Below are 19,166 nucleotides of genomic sequence, written 5' to 3' on the forward strand. Positions count from 1 at the left end.
GACTCAGTTATATACATACATATATCCACTCTTTTTTAGATTCTTTCCCCATATATGCCATTATAGAATTTTCAGTAGAGTTTCCTGTGTTATACAGTAGGTCCTTATTAGTTATCTATTTTATGTATATAGTAAGGTATATATGTCAATCACAATCTCCCAATTTAGCCCTACTCCTTTTTCACTCTGCTAGAGCCATAAGCTTGTTTTCTACTTCTGTGATATAGAGTACAAACTAGTGGTTACCAGTAAGGAGAGGGAAAGGAAAAGAAAGATTATTACAGGATTATATGAAAGCATATGTGTGGAATTTTTGAAAATTGTAAAGCATTATAGAATTTAAAGAATCTTTCAATTAAAAAAGGATGAATTTTATAGTTTGTGAATTATATATCAATAAAGCAGTTATTTTTTATTTATTAAAATTCTTTTTATTGAGGTATAGTTCATTTATAATTTTATGTTAGAAGCAATTATTTTTCAAAAATGGATGGATCTTCTAGACTGAAGAAACTGCATTGCAGAAATTCTGCTGCATGATCTCATGTTGACTGTACAGAAGGCCTGAAATATTAGAAGAGGACAGTGAAAAAGAATTTTTACACTGGATGTACTAAAGTCCTAGAGTCCTATCTTAAGATTTGACTAAAATCTGTCCTCAAGGAGGCACTGATGAATTTTTTTGAGGAATGTGAAAAGCTTAAATTCATTTATTGAAGATTATTCTGGAAAAAGTAGGAATGTGGATTTAAGAAGTAAGAATCTTGAAAGAAGATGGAAAGACCAATTTGGAGAAATGATCAAAAAGCACAATGCTGATTCTCCATGTTAATTGCCTATTTGTGTCAAGAGCAGTATAATTCCAGTCATCCAGACTGAAACTCTGTAAGAAACTTATACTTTGCTTTCATCTAGTATTAATGCCAGCAAATATCATTAATTATTTCTAATTTTTATATTTGCATAAAACATTTTGCCCAGGTGGAACTATTAACCCAAAGAATTTTAAAAGACAGACTCTTATATTTGTTGATCCAGTTTTCTTAAAGAAATGCTCTCTGCTTACTTTTCCACTTTTCTCTGCTTACTTTTCCACTTTTCTAATCTTTTCTGAGTCTAAGGTGGGTTCTGTCCCCTTATTGGTCCTGCCAGAATAGAAAGTAGTATTGTGCTTCCATCATATGCACAGACTGTAGATCCAGACATGCATACTCAGTTGCTCAGTCATGTCTGACTCTTGCGATCCCATGAACTGTAGCCTGCCAGGCTCCTCTGTCTATGGGATTTCCCAGGCAAGAATACTGGAGTGGGTTGCCGTTTCCTGCTCCAGGGGAGCTTCCCATCCAGGAATCAAAGCCGCATCTCTTGTGTCTCCTGCATTGTCAAATGTGTTCTTTACCATTGCACTATCATTAACTTTTTAGAGGTTTTTAAACATCCAAAGTAACATATTTTTTTCTCTCTTCAGATCAGCCACATTGGGATTAATTATGCTGAGAAACAATACATTCCTTAGGGATCCTGGTTCTGAGGGACTAATAAAGACATTTTGTTGCCATCTCCAAGAACAAAGTTAAGTAGATGTTTAAGAGAAGTCATCCCAGAGAGATTGGTAAGAAAGTTGCAATGAGAGCATCAAATACAGGTCATCAGGAGACTAAGGAGAAGGATGAGAGACAGAACAATGGAGTTGGGAGGTATCTTTGCATTGAGTGGCCAGCAAAACACATCTTTATGTCTTCATTCAAATCCATCACTTAAGTAACCATGGATTTTTCTCAGCATGGAGAAATAGTTGCTATTTGACTTGAGGATTTATATTTATTTTTTAATAGATTTTATATTTTTATGAACTTCTTAAAAAAAAGAACATTTTAGATTTACAGAAAAATGGAGAAGGTAGTGGGCTTCCCAGGTGGCACTAGTCATAAAGAACCCACCTGCCAATGCAGGAGATGTAAGAAACATGGGTTCAATCCCTGGGTTGGGAAGATCCCCTGGAGAAGGATGTGGCAGCCAACTCCAGTATTCTTTCCTGGAGAATCCCATGGAGAGAGGAGCTTGGAGGGCTACAGTCCATAGGGTTACCAAGAATCAGACATGACTGATCGCCCACAGAATAGATACTAAGGGTGATTCCTGTATACCATATACCCAAATTATCCTTTTAAAATCTTACATTAAGATGATGCATTTGTTACCATTAATGAACTAGTGAAAAAGTGAAAGTGAAAGTCTCTCAGTCGTGTCCAACTCTTTGTGATTCCCCATACTGTCCATGGAATTCTCCAGGCCAGAATACTGAAGTGGGCAGCCTTTCTTTTTTCCATGTGATCTTCCCAAACCAGGGATTGAACCCAGGTCTTCCACATTGCAGGCGGATTCTTTCTCAGCTGATCTACAAGGGAAGCCCAAGAATACTGCAGTGGGTAGCCTATCTCTTCTCCAGGGGATCTTCCCAACTCAGGGATCGAACTCAGCTCTCCTGCATTGCAGGTGGATTTTTTACCAGCTGAACCACAAGGGAAGCAGTTTAGGACTATAATGAATAAATTTACTATAATAAAAGTGATAGTCACTCAGTCGTGTCCAGCTCTTTGAGACCCCATGAACTGCAGCCTGCCAGACTCCTCTGTCCTTGGAATTATTCAGGCAAGAATGGTGGTGTGGGAACCATTCCCTTCTTCAGGGGATCTACCCAACTCAGGGATCAAACCTGGGTCTCCTACTTTGCAGGCGGATTCTTTACCAACACTATCAGGGAAGCCCAATGAACTAGTACTGATATATTATTATTAAATAAAGTCCACAGTTTATTTAGATTTCCTTAGCTTACATAGGTTTTTTTTTTTTTTTTTTTATTCCATGACCTCATCTAGGACACTATGCTACATTTAGTCGTCAGATCTCCTTAGGCTCCTCTTACCTGTGACAGTTTCTCAGACTTTCTTATATTTGAAGACTTCGGCAGCTTTGAGGATTGCTGGTTAGATATTTTATTAATATAAGATGCTTCACTATTGGAAGTTGCCTGACAATATTGGGAAGAAGACCACAGAGGTAAAGTGGCATTTTTTTTTTTTTTCACTTGCTGTCAAGGATACGTACTATCAACATGATTTATGATGTTGATCTGGATCATCTGACTGATGTAGTGTTTGTTAGTTTCTCCTCTATAAGAGGAGTATCTATGTAAATTATTTGGGATCCTTCTGCACAATATTTTCCCCTCCTTTGTTAATTTATTCCATCACTTATTTGTATCAGTATGGACTCTTGGTGTTTTAGAAACTTTAAATGGAAAAAGAAGAAAGGTCTTGGAGAATAGAGTCCTATTTTCCCTGAATATTTTTGAAGTATAGAAGAAGCTTGCACTCATGCTATGGCCACTATCATGTAAAGAACAATTAAAAATATGATCAAAATAAAAAGTACATTTGAGCAACGAGGTGATGGTTAATAAATATAGACAATATTGTGAAAGCACAAAATTTTATTTTCACAAGTGCAGAATTACAAAGACTATCATTACCATTTAATAGAAAGAATTTTATTCATTTGATCCAAGGTCCTTGTGTAACTGTTACCTGTTTTACTGCTTCTATCTTCTGTAAGTCTATCATTTTTTCACACTATACCTGGATTTTATCTTCAGTAGTCTAGGATAAGCAACAAAACACTCCTTAGAATATCCTTCCCAGGACCCACCTAAGATGACAGAGGAATAGGATGGGGAGACCACTTTCTCCCCCACAAATTCATCAAAAGAACATTTAAACACTGAGTAAATTCCACAAAACAACTTCTGAATGCCGGCAGAGGACATCAGGCACCCAGAAAAGCAGCCCATTGTCTTTGAAAGGAGGTAGGAAAAAATATAAAAGACAAAAAATAGAGACAAAAGAGGTAGGAATGGAGGTCCATCCTAGGAAGGGAGTCTTAAAAAGAGAGAAGTTTCCAAATACCAGGAAACATTCTCACTGCCGAGTCTGTGGCGAGCCTTGGAAGCACAGAGGGCAACATAACAGGGAGGAAAAGTAAATAAATAATTAAAACCCACAGATTATGAGCCCAATGGTAACTCCCCAAGTGGACAAGCAGCACAGACGCCTGCACCCAACACTGGCAAGCGAGGGCTGGGCAGGGAGGCATGGGTTGCATGGCTTAGAGTAAGGACCAGGCCTGAATGCCCCAAGGGCAATCTGAGGGAACTAACTTGGGATAGCAAACCAGACTGTGGGATAGCTACCACACACAAAGCCAGCCCTAACCTAAGACACCGCCAGGCCTGTGCACAGAACAAAGGACTGAACAGAGATAGCAGGCTGCAGACCATCCCCCTCTGGTGACAGGCAGCCAGAGCCAGAAGGGGACAATCGCAGCCACAGAGAGACAATATTTATCAAACTGCAAGCAGGCTTCTTTGCTAACTAAGACTTCTTGGGGTTCTAGACGGTCAACATCAGCGTGAGAATGTGTGCCAGTTGTACACCCAGAAAACCAAGTGGCAGGGACCGGGGAGGTGATAAGTCACAGCGACTGTGCTCGCCAAACACCTCATCACCTGAGCTGCTCAGACATGGGAAGGGCACAAAATGCAGGCCCAACCGAGTCTGCGCCTCTGAGGACTACCCAAGTGCCTGAACCTGAGCGGCTTAGACCTGGGAGGTGCATGCAGCCCAGGGCCAGCCTCGGACGGTCCCTGGCAGAGCAACCTAGAGCCTGAGCAGGATGGACAGGGAGGGCACACGCACCGTGAGCAGGGGCAGGCCTAGTGTGGCTGAGTCACTGCGAGCACACGCCAGTGTTATTTGCTTGCAGTGTCCCTCCCTCCCCACAGCACGACTGAACAAGTGAGACTAAAAGAAAGTGTCCACCACCGCCCTCTTTGTGTCAGGACGGAAATCAGATACTGAAGAGACCAGCAAACAGAAGAAGCTAAAACAGAAGAAACTGCCTTGGAAGTGACAGGTGCAATAGATTAAAACCCTGTCATTATACCGACTACATGGGAAGGGGCCTATAGATCTTGAGAATATAAGCCAGACCAAGGAACTATACGAAAATGAACTAACCCCACAATACCCACAACAACACCAGAGAAAGTCCTAGATATATTTTTACAATCATTCTTTTATTTTTTTAATTAAAAAAATTAGGTCCTCTATTACTCCTTTAATTTTCACTTTTATAACCTACTATTACTTTGCAAAAAAAAAAAAAAAGACCCTATTTCTTTAAAAGAAAACTTCATATATATATATATATATATATAATAATTTTTGTGACTCCATTAGTTTTTTCTCTCTCTCTCTCTCTCTCTTTTTTTCTTCCTTTCTTTAATATTATATTTTTGAAATTCCAAACTCTACTTTAGAGTTTTAATCTTTGCTTTTTGGTATTTGTTATCTGGGGAGGCCTTACAAATAGCTGTGAAAAGAAGAGAAGGGAAAAACAAAGGAGAAAAGGAAAGATATAAGCATCTGAATGCAGAGTTCCAAAGAATAGAAAGGAGAGATAAGAAAGCCTTCCTCAGCGATCAATGCAAAGAAATAGAGGAAACCAACAGAATGGGCAGGACTAGAGATCTCTTCAAGAAAATTGGAGATACCAAGGGGACATTTCATGCAAAGATGGGCTCGATAAAGGACAGAAATGGTATGGACCTAACAGAAGCAGAAGATATCAAGAAGAGGTGGCAAGAATACACAGAACTGTACAAAAAAGATCTTCACGACCCAGATAATCACGATGGTGTCATCACTGACCTAGAGCCAGACATCCTGGAATGTGAAGTCAAGTGGGCCTTAGAAAGCATTATTATGAATAAAGCTGGTCGAGGTGATGGAATTCCAGTTGAGCTATTTCAAATCCTGAAAGATGATGCTGTGAAAGTGCTGCACTCAATATGCCAGTAAATTTGGAAAACTCAGCAGTGGCCACAGGACTGGAAAAGGTCAGTTTTCATTCCAATCCCAAAGAAAGGCAATGCCAAAGAATGTTCAGACTATCTCACAATTGCACTCATCTCACATGCTAGTAAAGTAATGCTCAAAATTCTCCAAGCCAGGCTTCAGCAATATGTGAACCATGAACTTCCTGATGTGCAAGCTGGTTTTAGAAAAGGCAGAGGAACCAGAGATTAAACTTCCAACATCCGCTGGATCACCGAAAAAGCAAGAGAGTTCCAGAAAAACATCTATTTCTGCATTATTGACTATGCCAAAGCCTTTGTGTGGATCACAATAAACTGTGGGAAATTCTGGAAGAGATGGGAATACCAGACCACCTGACCTGCCTCTTGAGAAATTTGTATGCAGGTCAGGAAGCAACAGTTAGAACTGGACATGGAACAACAGACTGGTTCCAAATAGGAAAAGGAGTACGTCAAGGCTGTGTATTGTCACCCTGCTTATTTAACTTATATGCAGAGTACATCATGAGAAATGCTGGGCTGGAAGAAACACAAGCTGGAATCAAGATTGCCGGGAGAAATATCAATAACCGCAGATATGCAGATGACACCACCCTTATGGCAGAAAGTGAAGAGGAACTAAAAAGCCTCTTGATGAAAGTGAAAGTGGAGAGTGAAAAAGTTGGCTTAAAGCTCAACATTCAGAAAATGAAGATCATGGCATCTGGTCCCGTCACTTCATGGGAAATAGATGGGGAAACAGTGGAAATAGTGTCAGACTTTATTTTTCTGGGCTCCAAAATCACTGCAGATGCTGACTGCAGCCATGAAATTAAGACACTTACTCCTTGGAAGGAAAGTTATGACCAACCTAGATAGCATATTCAAAAGCGGAGACATTACTTTGCCAACAAAGTTTCATCTAGTCAAGGCTATGGTTTTTCCTGTGGTCATGTAGGGATGTGAGAGTTGGACTGTGAAGAAGGCTGGGTGCTGAAGAATTGATGCTTTTGAACTGTGGTGTTGGAGAAGCCTCTTGAGAGTCCCTTGGACTGCAAGGAAATCCAACCAGTCCATTCTTAAGGAGATCAGCCCTGGGATTTCTTTGGAAGGAATGATGCTAAAGCTGAAACTCCAGTACTTTGGTGACCTCATGCGAAGAGTTGACTCATTGGAAAAGACTCTGATGCTGGGAGGGATTGGGGGCAGGAGGAGAAGGGGACGACAGAGGATGAGATGGCTGGATGGCATCACTGACTTGATGGACATGAGTCTGAGTGAACTCCGGGAGTTGGTGATGGACAGGGAGGCCTGGCATGCTGCAATTCATGGGGTCGCAAAGAATTGGACACGAATGAGCAACTGAACTGAATTTGTACCTTTAAGAACCCAATCTTCAGTACCCATTTTTATTTAGAGCGAGATTACTGGCTTGACTGCTCTCTCCCTCTTTGGACTCTCCTTTTTCTCCACCAGGTCGCGTCTGTCTTCTCCTTACCTCCTCTCTTCTCTACCCAACTCTGTGAATCTCTGTGTGTTCCAGATGGTGGAGAATACTTAGGGAACTGATTACTGGCTGGATCTGTCTCTCTCCTTTTGATTCCCCACTTTTGTCTTCCTGGTCACCTCTGTCTCCTTCCTCCCTCTTCTCTTCTCTGTATAACTCTATGAAGATCTCTGAGTGGTCCAGTTGTGGAGTGCACATAAGGAAGTGATTACTGGCTAGCTTGCTCTCTCCTCTATTGATTCCACCTCCTCTCATTCGGGTCACCTCTATCTCCCTCTTCCCTCTTCTCTTCTCCATGTAGCTCTGTGAGCCTCTCTGGGTGTCCCTCAGTGTGGAGAAACTTTTCATCTTTAACCTAGATGTTTTAACAACGGTGCTGAATAGAAGGAGAAGTCTTGAGACTACTGTAAAAATAAGACTGAAACCAGAAGCAGGAGGCTTAAGTCCAAACCCTGAGAACACCAGAGAACTCCTGACTCCAGGGAACACTAATTGACAGGAGATCATCAAATGCCTCCATACCTACACTGAAACCAAGCACCACCCAAGGGCCAACAAGTTCCAGAGCAAGACATACCACGCAAGTTTTCAAGCAACACGGGAACACAGCCCTGAGCTCCAATATACAGGCTGCCCAAAGTTACTACAAAACCATTGACATCTCATAACTCATTAGTGGACACTTCATTGCACTCCAGAGAGAAGAAATCCAGCTCCACCCACCAGAACACCGACACAAGCTTCCCTAACCAAGAAACCTGACAAGCCACCTATACAACCCCACCCACAGCAAGGAAACTCCACAATAAAGAGAATTCTACAAACTGCCAGAATACAGAAAGGACACCCCAAACTCAGCAATATAAACAAGATGAAGAGACAGAGGAATACCCAGCAGGTAAAGGAACAGGATAAATGCCCACCAAGCCAAACAAAAGAGGAAGAGATAGGGAATCTACCTGATAAAGAATTCTGAATAATGATAGTGAAAATGATCAAAAATCTTGAAATCAAAATGGAATCACAGATAAATAGCCTGGAGACAAGGATTGAGAAGATGCAAGAAAGGTTTAACAAGGACCCAGAAGAAATAAAAAAGAGTCAATATATAATGAATAATGGAATAAATGAGATAAAAAACACTCTGGAGGCAACAAATAGTAGAATAACAGAGGCAGAAGATAGGATTAGTGAATTAGAAGATAAATGGTAGAAATAAATAAATCAGAGAGGAAAAAAGAAAAACGAATTAAAAGAAATGAGGACAATCTCAGAGACCTCCAGGACAATATTAAACGCTACAACATTCGAATCATAGGGGTCCCAGAAGAAGAAGACAAAAAGAAAGACCTAAGAAAAATACTTGAGGAGATAATCATTGAAAACTTCTCTAAAATGGGGAAGGAAATAATCACCCAAGTCCAAGAAACCCAGAGAGTCCCAAACAGGATAAACCCATGGCGAAACACTTTAAGACACATATTAATCAAATTAAGAAAGATCAAACACAAAGAACAAATATTAAAAGCAGCAAGGGAAAAACAACAAATAACACACAAGGGGATTCCCATAAGGATAACAGCTGATCTTTCAATAGAAACTCTTCAGGCCAGGAGGGAATGGCAAGACATAGTTAAAATGATGAAAGAAAATAACCTACAGGCCAGATGAAAAAGGAATCCATATTGGAAAAGAAGAAGTAAAACTCTCACTGTTTGCAGATGGCATGATCCTCTACATAGAAAACCCTAAAGACTGCACCAGAAAATTACTAGAGCTATTCAGTGAATATAGTAAAGTTGCAGGATATAAGATCAACACACAGAAATCCCTTGCATTCCTATACACTAATACTGAGAAAACAGAAAGAGAAATTAAGGGAACAATTCCATTCACCATTGCAATGAAAAGAATAAAATACTTAGGAATATATCTACCTAAAGAAACTAAAGACCTATATATAGAAAAGTATAAAACACTGGTGAAAGAAATCAAAGAGGACACTAATAGATGGAGAAATATACCATGTTCATGGATCGGAAGAATCAATATAGTGAAAATGAGTATGTTTCCCAAAGCAATCTATAGAGTCAATGCAATCGCTATCAAGCTACCAACGGTGTTTTTCACAGAGGTAGAACAAGAAATCTCACAATTTGTATGGAAATACAAAAAACCTCGAATAGCCAAAGCAATCTTGAGAAAGGAGAATGGAACTGGAGGAATCAACCTGCCTGACTTCAGGCTGTACTACAAAGCCACAGTCATAAAGACAGTATGGTACTGGCACAAAGACAGAAATATAGATCAATGGAGCAAAATAGAAAGCCCAGAGATAAACCCACGTACCTATGGACACCTTATCTTTGACAAAGGAGGCAAGAATATGCAATGGATTAAAGACAATCTCTTTAACAAGTGGTGCTGGGAAAACTGGTTAACCACTTATAAAGGAATGAAACTAGAACAATTTCTAACACCATACACAAAAATAAACTCAAAATGGATTAAAGATCTAAATGTAAGACCAGGAACTATAAAACTCCTAGAGGAGAACATAGGCAAAACACTCTCTGACATACATCACAGCAGGATCCTCTATGACCCACCTCCCAGAATATGGGAAATAAAAACAAAAATAAGCAAATGGGACCTAATTAACCTGAAAAGCTTCTGCACCACAAAGGAAACTATAAGCAAGGTGAAAAGACAGCCTTCAGAATGGGAGAAAATAATAGCAAATGAAGCAACTGACAAACAACTAATCTCAAAAATATACAAGCAACTCCTGCAGCTCAATTCCAGAAAAATAAACGACCCAATCAAAAAATGGGCCAAAGAACCAAATAGACATTTCTCCAAAGAAGACATGCTACTAAGTCACTTCAGTCGTGTCCAACTCTGTGCGACGCCATAGATGGCAGCCCACCAGGCTCCCCCGTCCCTGGGATTCTCCAGGCAAGAACGCTGGAGTGGGTTGCCATTTCCTTCTCCAACGCATGACAGTGAAAAGTGAAAGTGAAGTCGTTCCGTTGTGTCCGACTCTTAGCGACCCCATGGACTGCAGCACACCAGGCTCCTCCGCCCATGGGATTTTCCAGGCAAGAGTACTGGAGTGGGGCGTCATTGCCTTCTCCAAAGAAGACAAACAGGTGGCTAACAAGCACATGAAAAGATGCTCAACATCACTCATTATCAGAGAAATGCAAATCTAAACCACAGAGGTACCATTTCATGCCAGTCAGAATGGCTGCGATCCAAAAGTCTACAAGCAATAAATGCTGGAGAGGGTGTGGGGAAAAGGGAACCCTCTTACACTTTTGGTGGGCATGCAAACTAGTACAGCCACTATGGAGAACAGTGTGGAGATTCCTTAAAAAACTGGAAATAGAACTGCCTTATGACCCAGCAATCCCAGTGCTGGGTATACACACCGAGGAAACCAGAATTGAAAGAGACACATGTACCCCACTGTTCATCGCAGCACTGTTTATAATAGCCAGAACATGGAAGCAACCTAGATGTCTATCAGCAGAGGAATGGATCAGAAAGCTGTGGTACATATACACAATGGAGTATTACTCAGCCATTAAAAAGAATACATTTGTATCAGTTCTAATGAGGTGGATGAAACTGGAGTCTATTATACAGAGTGAAGGAAGCCAGAAAGAAAATCACCAATACACTATCAGTTCAGTTCAGTCTCTCAGTCGTGTCCGACTCTTGCAACCCCATGAATCGCAGCATGCCAGGCCTCCCTGTCCATCACCAATTCCCAGAGTTCACTCAGACTCACGTCCATCTAATCAGTGATGCCATCCAGCCATCTCACCCTCTGTCGTCCCCTTCTCCTCCTGCCTCCAATCCCTCCCGGCATCAGAGTCTTTTCCAATGAGTCAACCCTTTGCATGAGGTGGCCAAAGTACTGGAGTTTCAGCTTTAGCATCATTCCTTCCAAAGAAATCCCAGGGCTGATCTCCTTCAGAATGGACTGGTTGGATCTCCTTGCTGGCCAAGGGGCTCTCAAGAATCTTCTCGAACACTACAGTTCAGAAGCATGGATTCTTCAGCACTCAGCCTTCTTCACAGTCCAACTCTCACATCCCTACATGACCACAGGCAAAACCATAGCCTTGACTAGATGGATACTAACGCATATATATCGAATTTAGAAAAATGGTAACGATAACTCTTATGCGAGACAGATAAAGAGACACAGATGTATTGAACAGTCTTCTGGACTCTGTGGGAGAGGGAGAGGGTGAGATGATTTGGGAGAATGGCATTGAAACATTTGTAATATCACATATGCAACGAATTGCCAGTCCAGCTTCGATGCATGATACTGGATGCTTGGGGCTGGTTCACTGAGATGACCCAGATGGATGGTATGGGGAGGGAGGAGGGAGGGGGATTCCGGATGGGGAACTCGTGGTTCCCCATGAGTTGGGGAACCTGTGATGGATTCATGTTGATGTGTGGCAAAACTAATACAATATTGTAAAGGAATTAACCTCCAATTAAAGTAAATAAATTTATATTAAAAATAATAAAAAAATAAATATTACAGAAGACAAATTTTGTTAACTGGAAAAAGCAGCAATAAAAGTTCTCTACATAAAACATGCAAAGAAATAGATCCTTAAACAGAATTAACAGAGCATCAGGGAACTGTTAGATAAATTCAAGAGGCCTTATATGTTGTGTAGTTTGAGTCTCCTTTTAAAAATAGAAAGGATGAAAAAGTTTTTGAAGAAATGAGCAGGTGATGTCAGCAACATAGTGGAGTGAAAATAACTTTGTCTCTTCCCTTCAATTTACAACCAGTAAAACATCCACAATGCAACCCAAGAATATTCTATACAGCAAACTTATCATTCAGATATGAAGGAAAAATAAAGACTTTTCTAGACAAATAAAAGCTTAGGAGGTTCATCAACACTAGATTTACCTTATCCTTGCATGCTAAGTCACTTCAGTCGGGTTTTAATCTGTGCAACACTATGGACAGTAGCTCACCAGGCTCCCCTGTCCATGGGATTCTCCAGGAAAGAATACTGGAGTGGTTTGCCATGCCCTTCTCCAGCGGGTCTTTCAGACTCAGGGATGGAACCCATGACTCTTGTATCTCCTGCTTTGGCAGACGGGTTCTTTACCACTAGCACCACCTGGGAAGCCCATTGTACACCTGCTTTGTAAGAAATGATAAAAAGAGCTCTTCTACCAGAAACAAAAAGGCAAAAGCACACAAAACTTTTAGCAAGGTGATAAATAGAAAGACAGAATCAGAAAATTGAAACTCTTTATCAGAATAGATTTTTAACCACTTGTTATAGCATAAGGGAAATTAGAAAAAATAGCTATTGCTACTTCAATTTGGTAACAACCCCACCATATAAAAAGGGATAATTTAAGACATCAAAACACAAAAAGGGAAGAAGAAAGGATGGAATCCGTATAGGTTAAATAATGATAAGGTGCTATCAGTAGAGAAATGAGCTATTTTATCTCCAAGACATTTTATACAAACCCCATAGTAACAATAAAACATAAATATAGAGCAGAGATGCAAAACATAAAAAAAGAGAAACATCATAGAAAAACTACCAAGCCAAAATGGCAGACAGAAACACAAGGGAAAAGAAATAAATGGAGACATAGAGCAACCAGAAAATAAAAGACAAAATGGCAGCACCAAGTACTCATCTATCAATGATCATCCTAAAGGTAAATGGATTGAATTCACCAATCAAAAGACATGGGGTGACTGGATGGATTAAAAAACAAGACCCAACTACATGCTGCCTCCAAGAGACACAGTTCAGCTTTAAAAACAAACACAAGGCTCAAAGTGAAATGATAGAGAATGAATGGTCCAGGCAAATGACAGCCAAAAGAAAGTTGTCAAGCCATATTCATATCAGACAAAAATAGACTTTAAGCCAAAAAAAGTAACAAGAGACAAAAATGGGCAGTATTTAATGATCACTGGGATAATTCATCAGGAAGTCCATCTCTGCCATAGTCCATCAGGATGTTTTTCAAAAATGTACTATAAGTACAGAGAGAGAGAGAGAGAGATCTTGTTTCTCCCCAGCTCATTCCTCTGCCAAGGAACATTTTCAATCACTCTCTCCCAATAGTGGGAGAAGTATGATGTGTCATGTCTATTCAGTGTGAGAAAACTCCATAGAGCAGTAGTGAGTGGCCTGAGGAGAGAAAATACCTGCCCCAGTAAAGGCAGCAAGACCACTCCTCTGCTGCATCATCTGACATGAGCCTCAAGAATGAAAATGTCCAGAAATGACAGCAGAGACAGTCAAACAGAAAGCTTTGCTCAAGGTCACTGGACAGTAATTTGTTGTTCATTGTTCAGTCATGTCCAACTCTTTGCAACCCTATGGACTGCAGCACACCAGGCTTTCCTGTCCTTCACTATCTCCCAGAGTTTGCTCAAACTCGTATCCATTGGGTCAGTGATACCACCCAATGATCTCATCCCCTGTCACCCCATTTTCCCCCTGCCCTCAACATTTCCCCATATCTGGACAATAATAAGCCAAAGCAAAACAAATAACATATGCTGGAAAGAGGCAATTTTTTGTCCAATAGTTGGAATGAAAAACTTTCCATTGCTTCAAATACCAAAGATCATTTCATTGCCTACCAGAAAAATCATAAGTAGAAGATGAAAAAAATGAAAATACAGGTCAAGTAGCCCTAGAATATCAAGTTTGACATTTAAATGCTAGTGAGTCTTCAATATCAGAACAAGCAACTAGGGTAGCATGGAGGAATAAGCAGGATCTTTGTACTCAGATAAACTTTTGTTCTAAACTTGCATCACCACTATAGGGCATCCTGATTATTCATTTCTCTTCTCTTTAATTTCCTCATCTGTAAAAAGAGGGTAAGAGTGGTTTTTTTTTTTCACTTTACTTTATCTGAGATTTATGTCAAAGATTAATATATGTGTGTGTGTATGCGTGTGTGTATATATATATATATATAAAGTTCTAAATCAATTTTCAAATTCTAGGAATAATCTTAAGATTCAGCAAAGAAATCAAAACAGAATGCAGATGACATCAGACCACCCTCAATGTCTCTGAGGACACTGTCTCCATTGCTACGTGTGTTTTTGCACTGTTGATTAAGCCTCCACCAATTCACTAGTACTTTGGAAACGAGGTCACCAAGGACTATTTTGTTGTTCACTCAAATGTTCCCTGTGCACTGGTAGCATACTAAACATATAAAAGAAATGTTCCTATTAGAGAATTTGCAGAGAAGATTGTCTCCCTACCCAGGAAGATCAAATATGCCCTAACAAAACTCAAGAGAAGTCTTCCTCTTCTCTGCACTATCTCTTTTCCCTTTGAACTAACAGAAGAACTTGGAATTCTAGGATCAGATGTCATTTTAGAGTTGGCAAGGGAAATGGAGACTGAGACAGGGATCTTTGTATCAGGAGCCATGAAAATCTGGGAAAGTTCTGTTGATTGTCAGATTTGCCTGTGAGAAGATGTGTGTGTGTGTGTGTGTGTGTGTGTGTGTCCATCCATGCAGGTCTCTATGGAGAATGAGATTAGGAGCTGAGGCAGGTGAAATGTGAGATTAGGAAAAGAAGTGAATAAAAGCTCCTCACTAACTCAGTGCTCCTCAGACTGTGGTTTCCTCAAAGGCTGCTAGTTATAAAAATTGTCAGAAAATTGTCAGTGTTTAATTTGTTATGAAAGTCTTTTTTTCCATATTCCCTAACTATATGCAAAGGGTGAGTTCAGTCAATTTTTAAATGTGGATTTTTAGCTCATTATAATTATGCAAAAGGTAATCAGCACTCATTTCTACTATGTTGTGACCATGGCAGGAAAATTCTAACTTCATGTTCCTTCAGAATAACAACATACTATCTCTCCAGTAAACCATTTGCCCCATGTGCTAAGGGAGGGATTTCTGTTTCAAAAGCATGTTTGTGAACCCTGAACAGTGCACCTGGATAACTCACCTAAGATAAGTGATAATGCTGACAATTTTAGTAGAAAGAAAAGAACCTAAAGAAACTGAATGAGCATAGAAAAATATGAATAGTTACATAGTATAACTGAGGGCTAAGGAACAAACTTGAAGCAGTTATTATCCCAAATCTAAAGTGTGTTTTCACTTTTATCTGTGTTACCACATCCCTGAGTATGCACTACAGTGAAATGTTATCTCCCACAGGTAGCCTGAAAACTCCTAGAGGGAAGAGATCCAGTTAATGGTTGGATTGCCAGTCTCTGGTATTATGCTCTTTATGTAATAGATGCTTATTAAGTATTTCTTTGTATGAGTAAGTGTAGATTATCTGAATAAACTGTGGACTTTATTTAATAATACTGTATCAGTACTAGTTCATTCTGCTTCCCTGGTAGCTCAGTTGGTAAAGAATCCACCTGCAAAGTAGGAGACCCGGGTTTGATCCCTGGGTTGGGAAGATACCCTGGAAAAGGGAATAGTTACCCACTCTAGCATTCTTGCCTGAAGAATTCCATGGACAGAGGAGCCTGGCGGGTTGCAATTCATGGGGTCTCAAAGAGCTGGACACTACTGAGTGACTATCACTTTTATTATAGTAACTTTATTCATTATAGTTCCAGACTGCAAATAACCCAAAAGTCCACCATGACTGAGCGGATTGAAAGGGAATATATATGCCAAACATATAGATGATTCTCAAAAACATCCTGAGTGAAAGCCAGATTTAAAAGCTGGTTCCAATCATACAAAATTCTTGACAACTAATTTATACTGACAAAAAGCAAATTAATGATTATTTGGGGCGGCCAGAGTAAAGGAATGGATTGAATTGCAAAGGGAAATGAGGGAGATATTTTACGATGGAAATGTAATGTATCTTGCATTGCATCTTGAGATATCTTGGTTGTGGTGGTGGTTTCACAGATATATACATTTTTTTCCAAACTCACTGAACTGCAAATCTTTTAATTATTGCAGTTTATTGTACATAGAAGAAAGAAAGAAAGATAGCACTAAGTCGTGTCCAACTCTAGTGACCCTAAGGACTGTAGCCTGTCACGCTCCTCTGTCCTTGGAATTTTCCAAGCAAGAATACTGGAGCGGGTTGCCACTTCCTTCTCCAAGTATACCTTAATAAAAATGAAAAAAAAATTGAATTAACAATCCCAGATCCTAAATACCAGCAAATCTTATGGAGCATTTCTCATATAGTTAACACTGCTTATCCACCAACTCAGATGTATGTTCTTTGAGTTGTTTTTTCAAAAGAATGATGCAATAAGAACTAGCACTTTTAACTGAATGTGCTGCTGTTAAAATTTGGCATAACAAATAAGATGATCAACATAAAATACCAATTAAATATTTGTCCAAGCCCATGGACATTGAACACCAAGGATGAACCATAAAGTAAACAGACTCTGAGTGATTGTGACGTGTCAAGTTCATCAGTTATAACAAATGTACAGCTCTGGTGGGGGTTGTTGATAATGGAGCAGGGGAAGCTGTGCATATGTGGAGGTAAGAGGTATATGGGACATCTCTCTACCTTCCCCTTAAATTTGCTGTGAACACAAAATTGCCCTAAAGACATGTTTTGATTTAAAACACACATCAAAAAAGTACTAATAGATTTTTCTTGGTTTTGAAAATGGAGCATTTTGGTGTAGGGTGGAGAAGCAAAGAAAGAAGAGGATGGGCAAAAAAACTTCAAAAATGACATCTTGGTCCTCCAGGATGAAGGCAAATAAAATCTAGGCCACAAGGCAATATTGTTAAGAAGCTGCATATCAGATTTATGGCTTTTTAACTTGATATCTTTTAAAATATACTTTGTTTTTCTAATGTTTATTTGTTTGTTTATTAATTTTTCTGGCTGCCCTGGTCTTAGTTGCAGCGTGTGGGCTCTTCATTGTGGCATGTGGGATGCTGGCATCCCTAACTAGGGATCAAACCCAGGACCACTGCATGCACAGAGTCTTAACCACTGGACCACCAGAAAGAAAGAAAGAAAGAAAAGCAAAGTCACTCAGTTGTGTCTGACTCTTTGCCATCTCAAAGACTGTAGCCCACTAGGCTCCTTGGCCCATGGAATTTTTCAGGCATGCATACTGGAGTGTGTTGCCATTTCCTTCTCTAGGGGACCTTCCTGACCCAGGGATCGAGCCCGGGTCTCCGAATTGTAGGCAGACATTTTACCATCTGAGCTACGTCCTAAATATACTTCCTATTTGGAGAATTAGAGGTGTAAGATTCACAATAGATATTTCTTATAAATGTCCCAGTAGGATGTCAAAGTCACTGTTAACAAACTGATTATTAAGTAGAAGAAAAAAAGTGCATGTGAACAGGCTTGCTGGGATATTTCATTCATATTCTAATACTAGGTTCTTACAACATTTGTTTCTTCAGGTGGATTCACTCTTGGCAGGAGGCAGTGATGAGAAATCATACAGCAATAACAAGATTCATCTTCCTGGGACTGACAGATGACCCAAAACTACAAGTTCTACTTTTTGTATTTTTGTTTCTCACCTACATGTTGAGTGTGGCTGGGAACCTCATCATTATCACCCTCACACTTTTGGATTCCCATCTTAAAACGCCCATGTATTATTTCCTCCGAAATTTCTCTTTCTTAGAAGTCTCATTCACCACGGTCTGTATTCCCAGATTCCTGTATTCTATGGCAACTGGAGATAATACTGTTACCTACAATGCTTGTGCCACTCAATTATTTTTTGTTGTCCTCTTTGCAGCAACTGAATTTTTTCTCCTTGCAGCCATGTCTTATGACCGCTACATGGCCATTTGTGAACCCCTGCACTACACCACTATCATGAACAACAGAGTCTGCACTGCCCTCGTTCTCTGCTGTTGGTTGGCTGGCCTGTTGATCATCCTCCCACCTCTTGGCATGGGCCTCCAGCTGGAATTCTGTGACTCGAATGTGATTGATCATTTTGTCTGTGATACATCTCCTATTTTACAGATAACTTGCTCAGACACAGTGTTAATAGAGACAATTTCTTTGAGTTTTGCTCTGCTGACACTCATTTTTACCTTACTGTGTGTGGTCCTCTCCTATACATACATCATCAAGACCATTCTAAGATTCCCTTCTGCCCAACAAAGGCAAAAGGCTTTTTCCACCTGTTCATCCCATATTATTGTGGTTTCCATCACCTATGGCAGCTGCATGTTCATCTACATCAAGCCTTCAGCAAAGGAAGGAGTAGCCATCAAGAAAATGGTGTCTGTGCTCACAACTTCAGTTGCCCCTTTGCTTAACCCATTCATCTACACACTTCGAAACAAACAAGTGAAAGAGGCCTTTAAAGACACAATAAAACAAGTTGTATTTCTCACAAAGAAGTAAGAGACTATTACTGTTTTTGAGACCAAGGTAAATTAAATTAAAATCTTAATAACTCAGAAGTAACAATTGTGAATTTGCCAAATAAATGGTTTCTTTATATTCTGCAGATTCATCAAGCTAATCCAACCCCAGGAAGATTTTTCTCTTATAATACAAAAGCCAAAATAAAGCTTTTTCTTCTTTCCTTCAAGTTTATTTCATTCAGTATGGTTTCTTCAATTAATGCATGTTCCAGAGACAAGATTCTCCAAAATAACCAATGTCATAAAAAAGAAATTTAAACAAATAAAATTATATTTCTGATCATATAACCATCTCATGACACAGAATATAAATGCCCAGAGAGC

At 39.8% G+C, this 19,166-nt stretch overlaps 1 protein-coding gene across 1 annotated transcript; it reads left to right on the forward strand.

Annotated features, from left to right (window-relative positions):
* The first annotated feature begins 17,862 nt into the window (after positions 1-17,862).
* Positions 17,863-18,965, forward strand: LOC109558733 (olfactory receptor 6C2-like). Its single transcript, XM_019960064.2, has one exon. The coding sequence runs from the start codon at positions 17,881-17,883 to the stop codon at positions 18,817-18,819; it is 939 nt and encodes a 312-aa protein (XP_019815623.2). The 5' UTR covers positions 17,863-17,880; the 3' UTR covers positions 18,820-18,965.
* The last annotated feature ends 201 nt before the right edge of the window (positions 18,966-19,166 follow it).

Source organism: Bos indicus, chromosome 5, assembly GCF_029378745.1.
Source record: "Bos indicus isolate NIAB-ARS_2022 breed Sahiwal x Tharparkar chromosome 5, NIAB-ARS_B.indTharparkar_mat_pri_1.0, whole genome shotgun sequence".
Classification (NCBI taxonomy): domain Eukaryota; kingdom Metazoa; phylum Chordata; class Mammalia; order Artiodactyla; family Bovidae; genus Bos; species Bos indicus.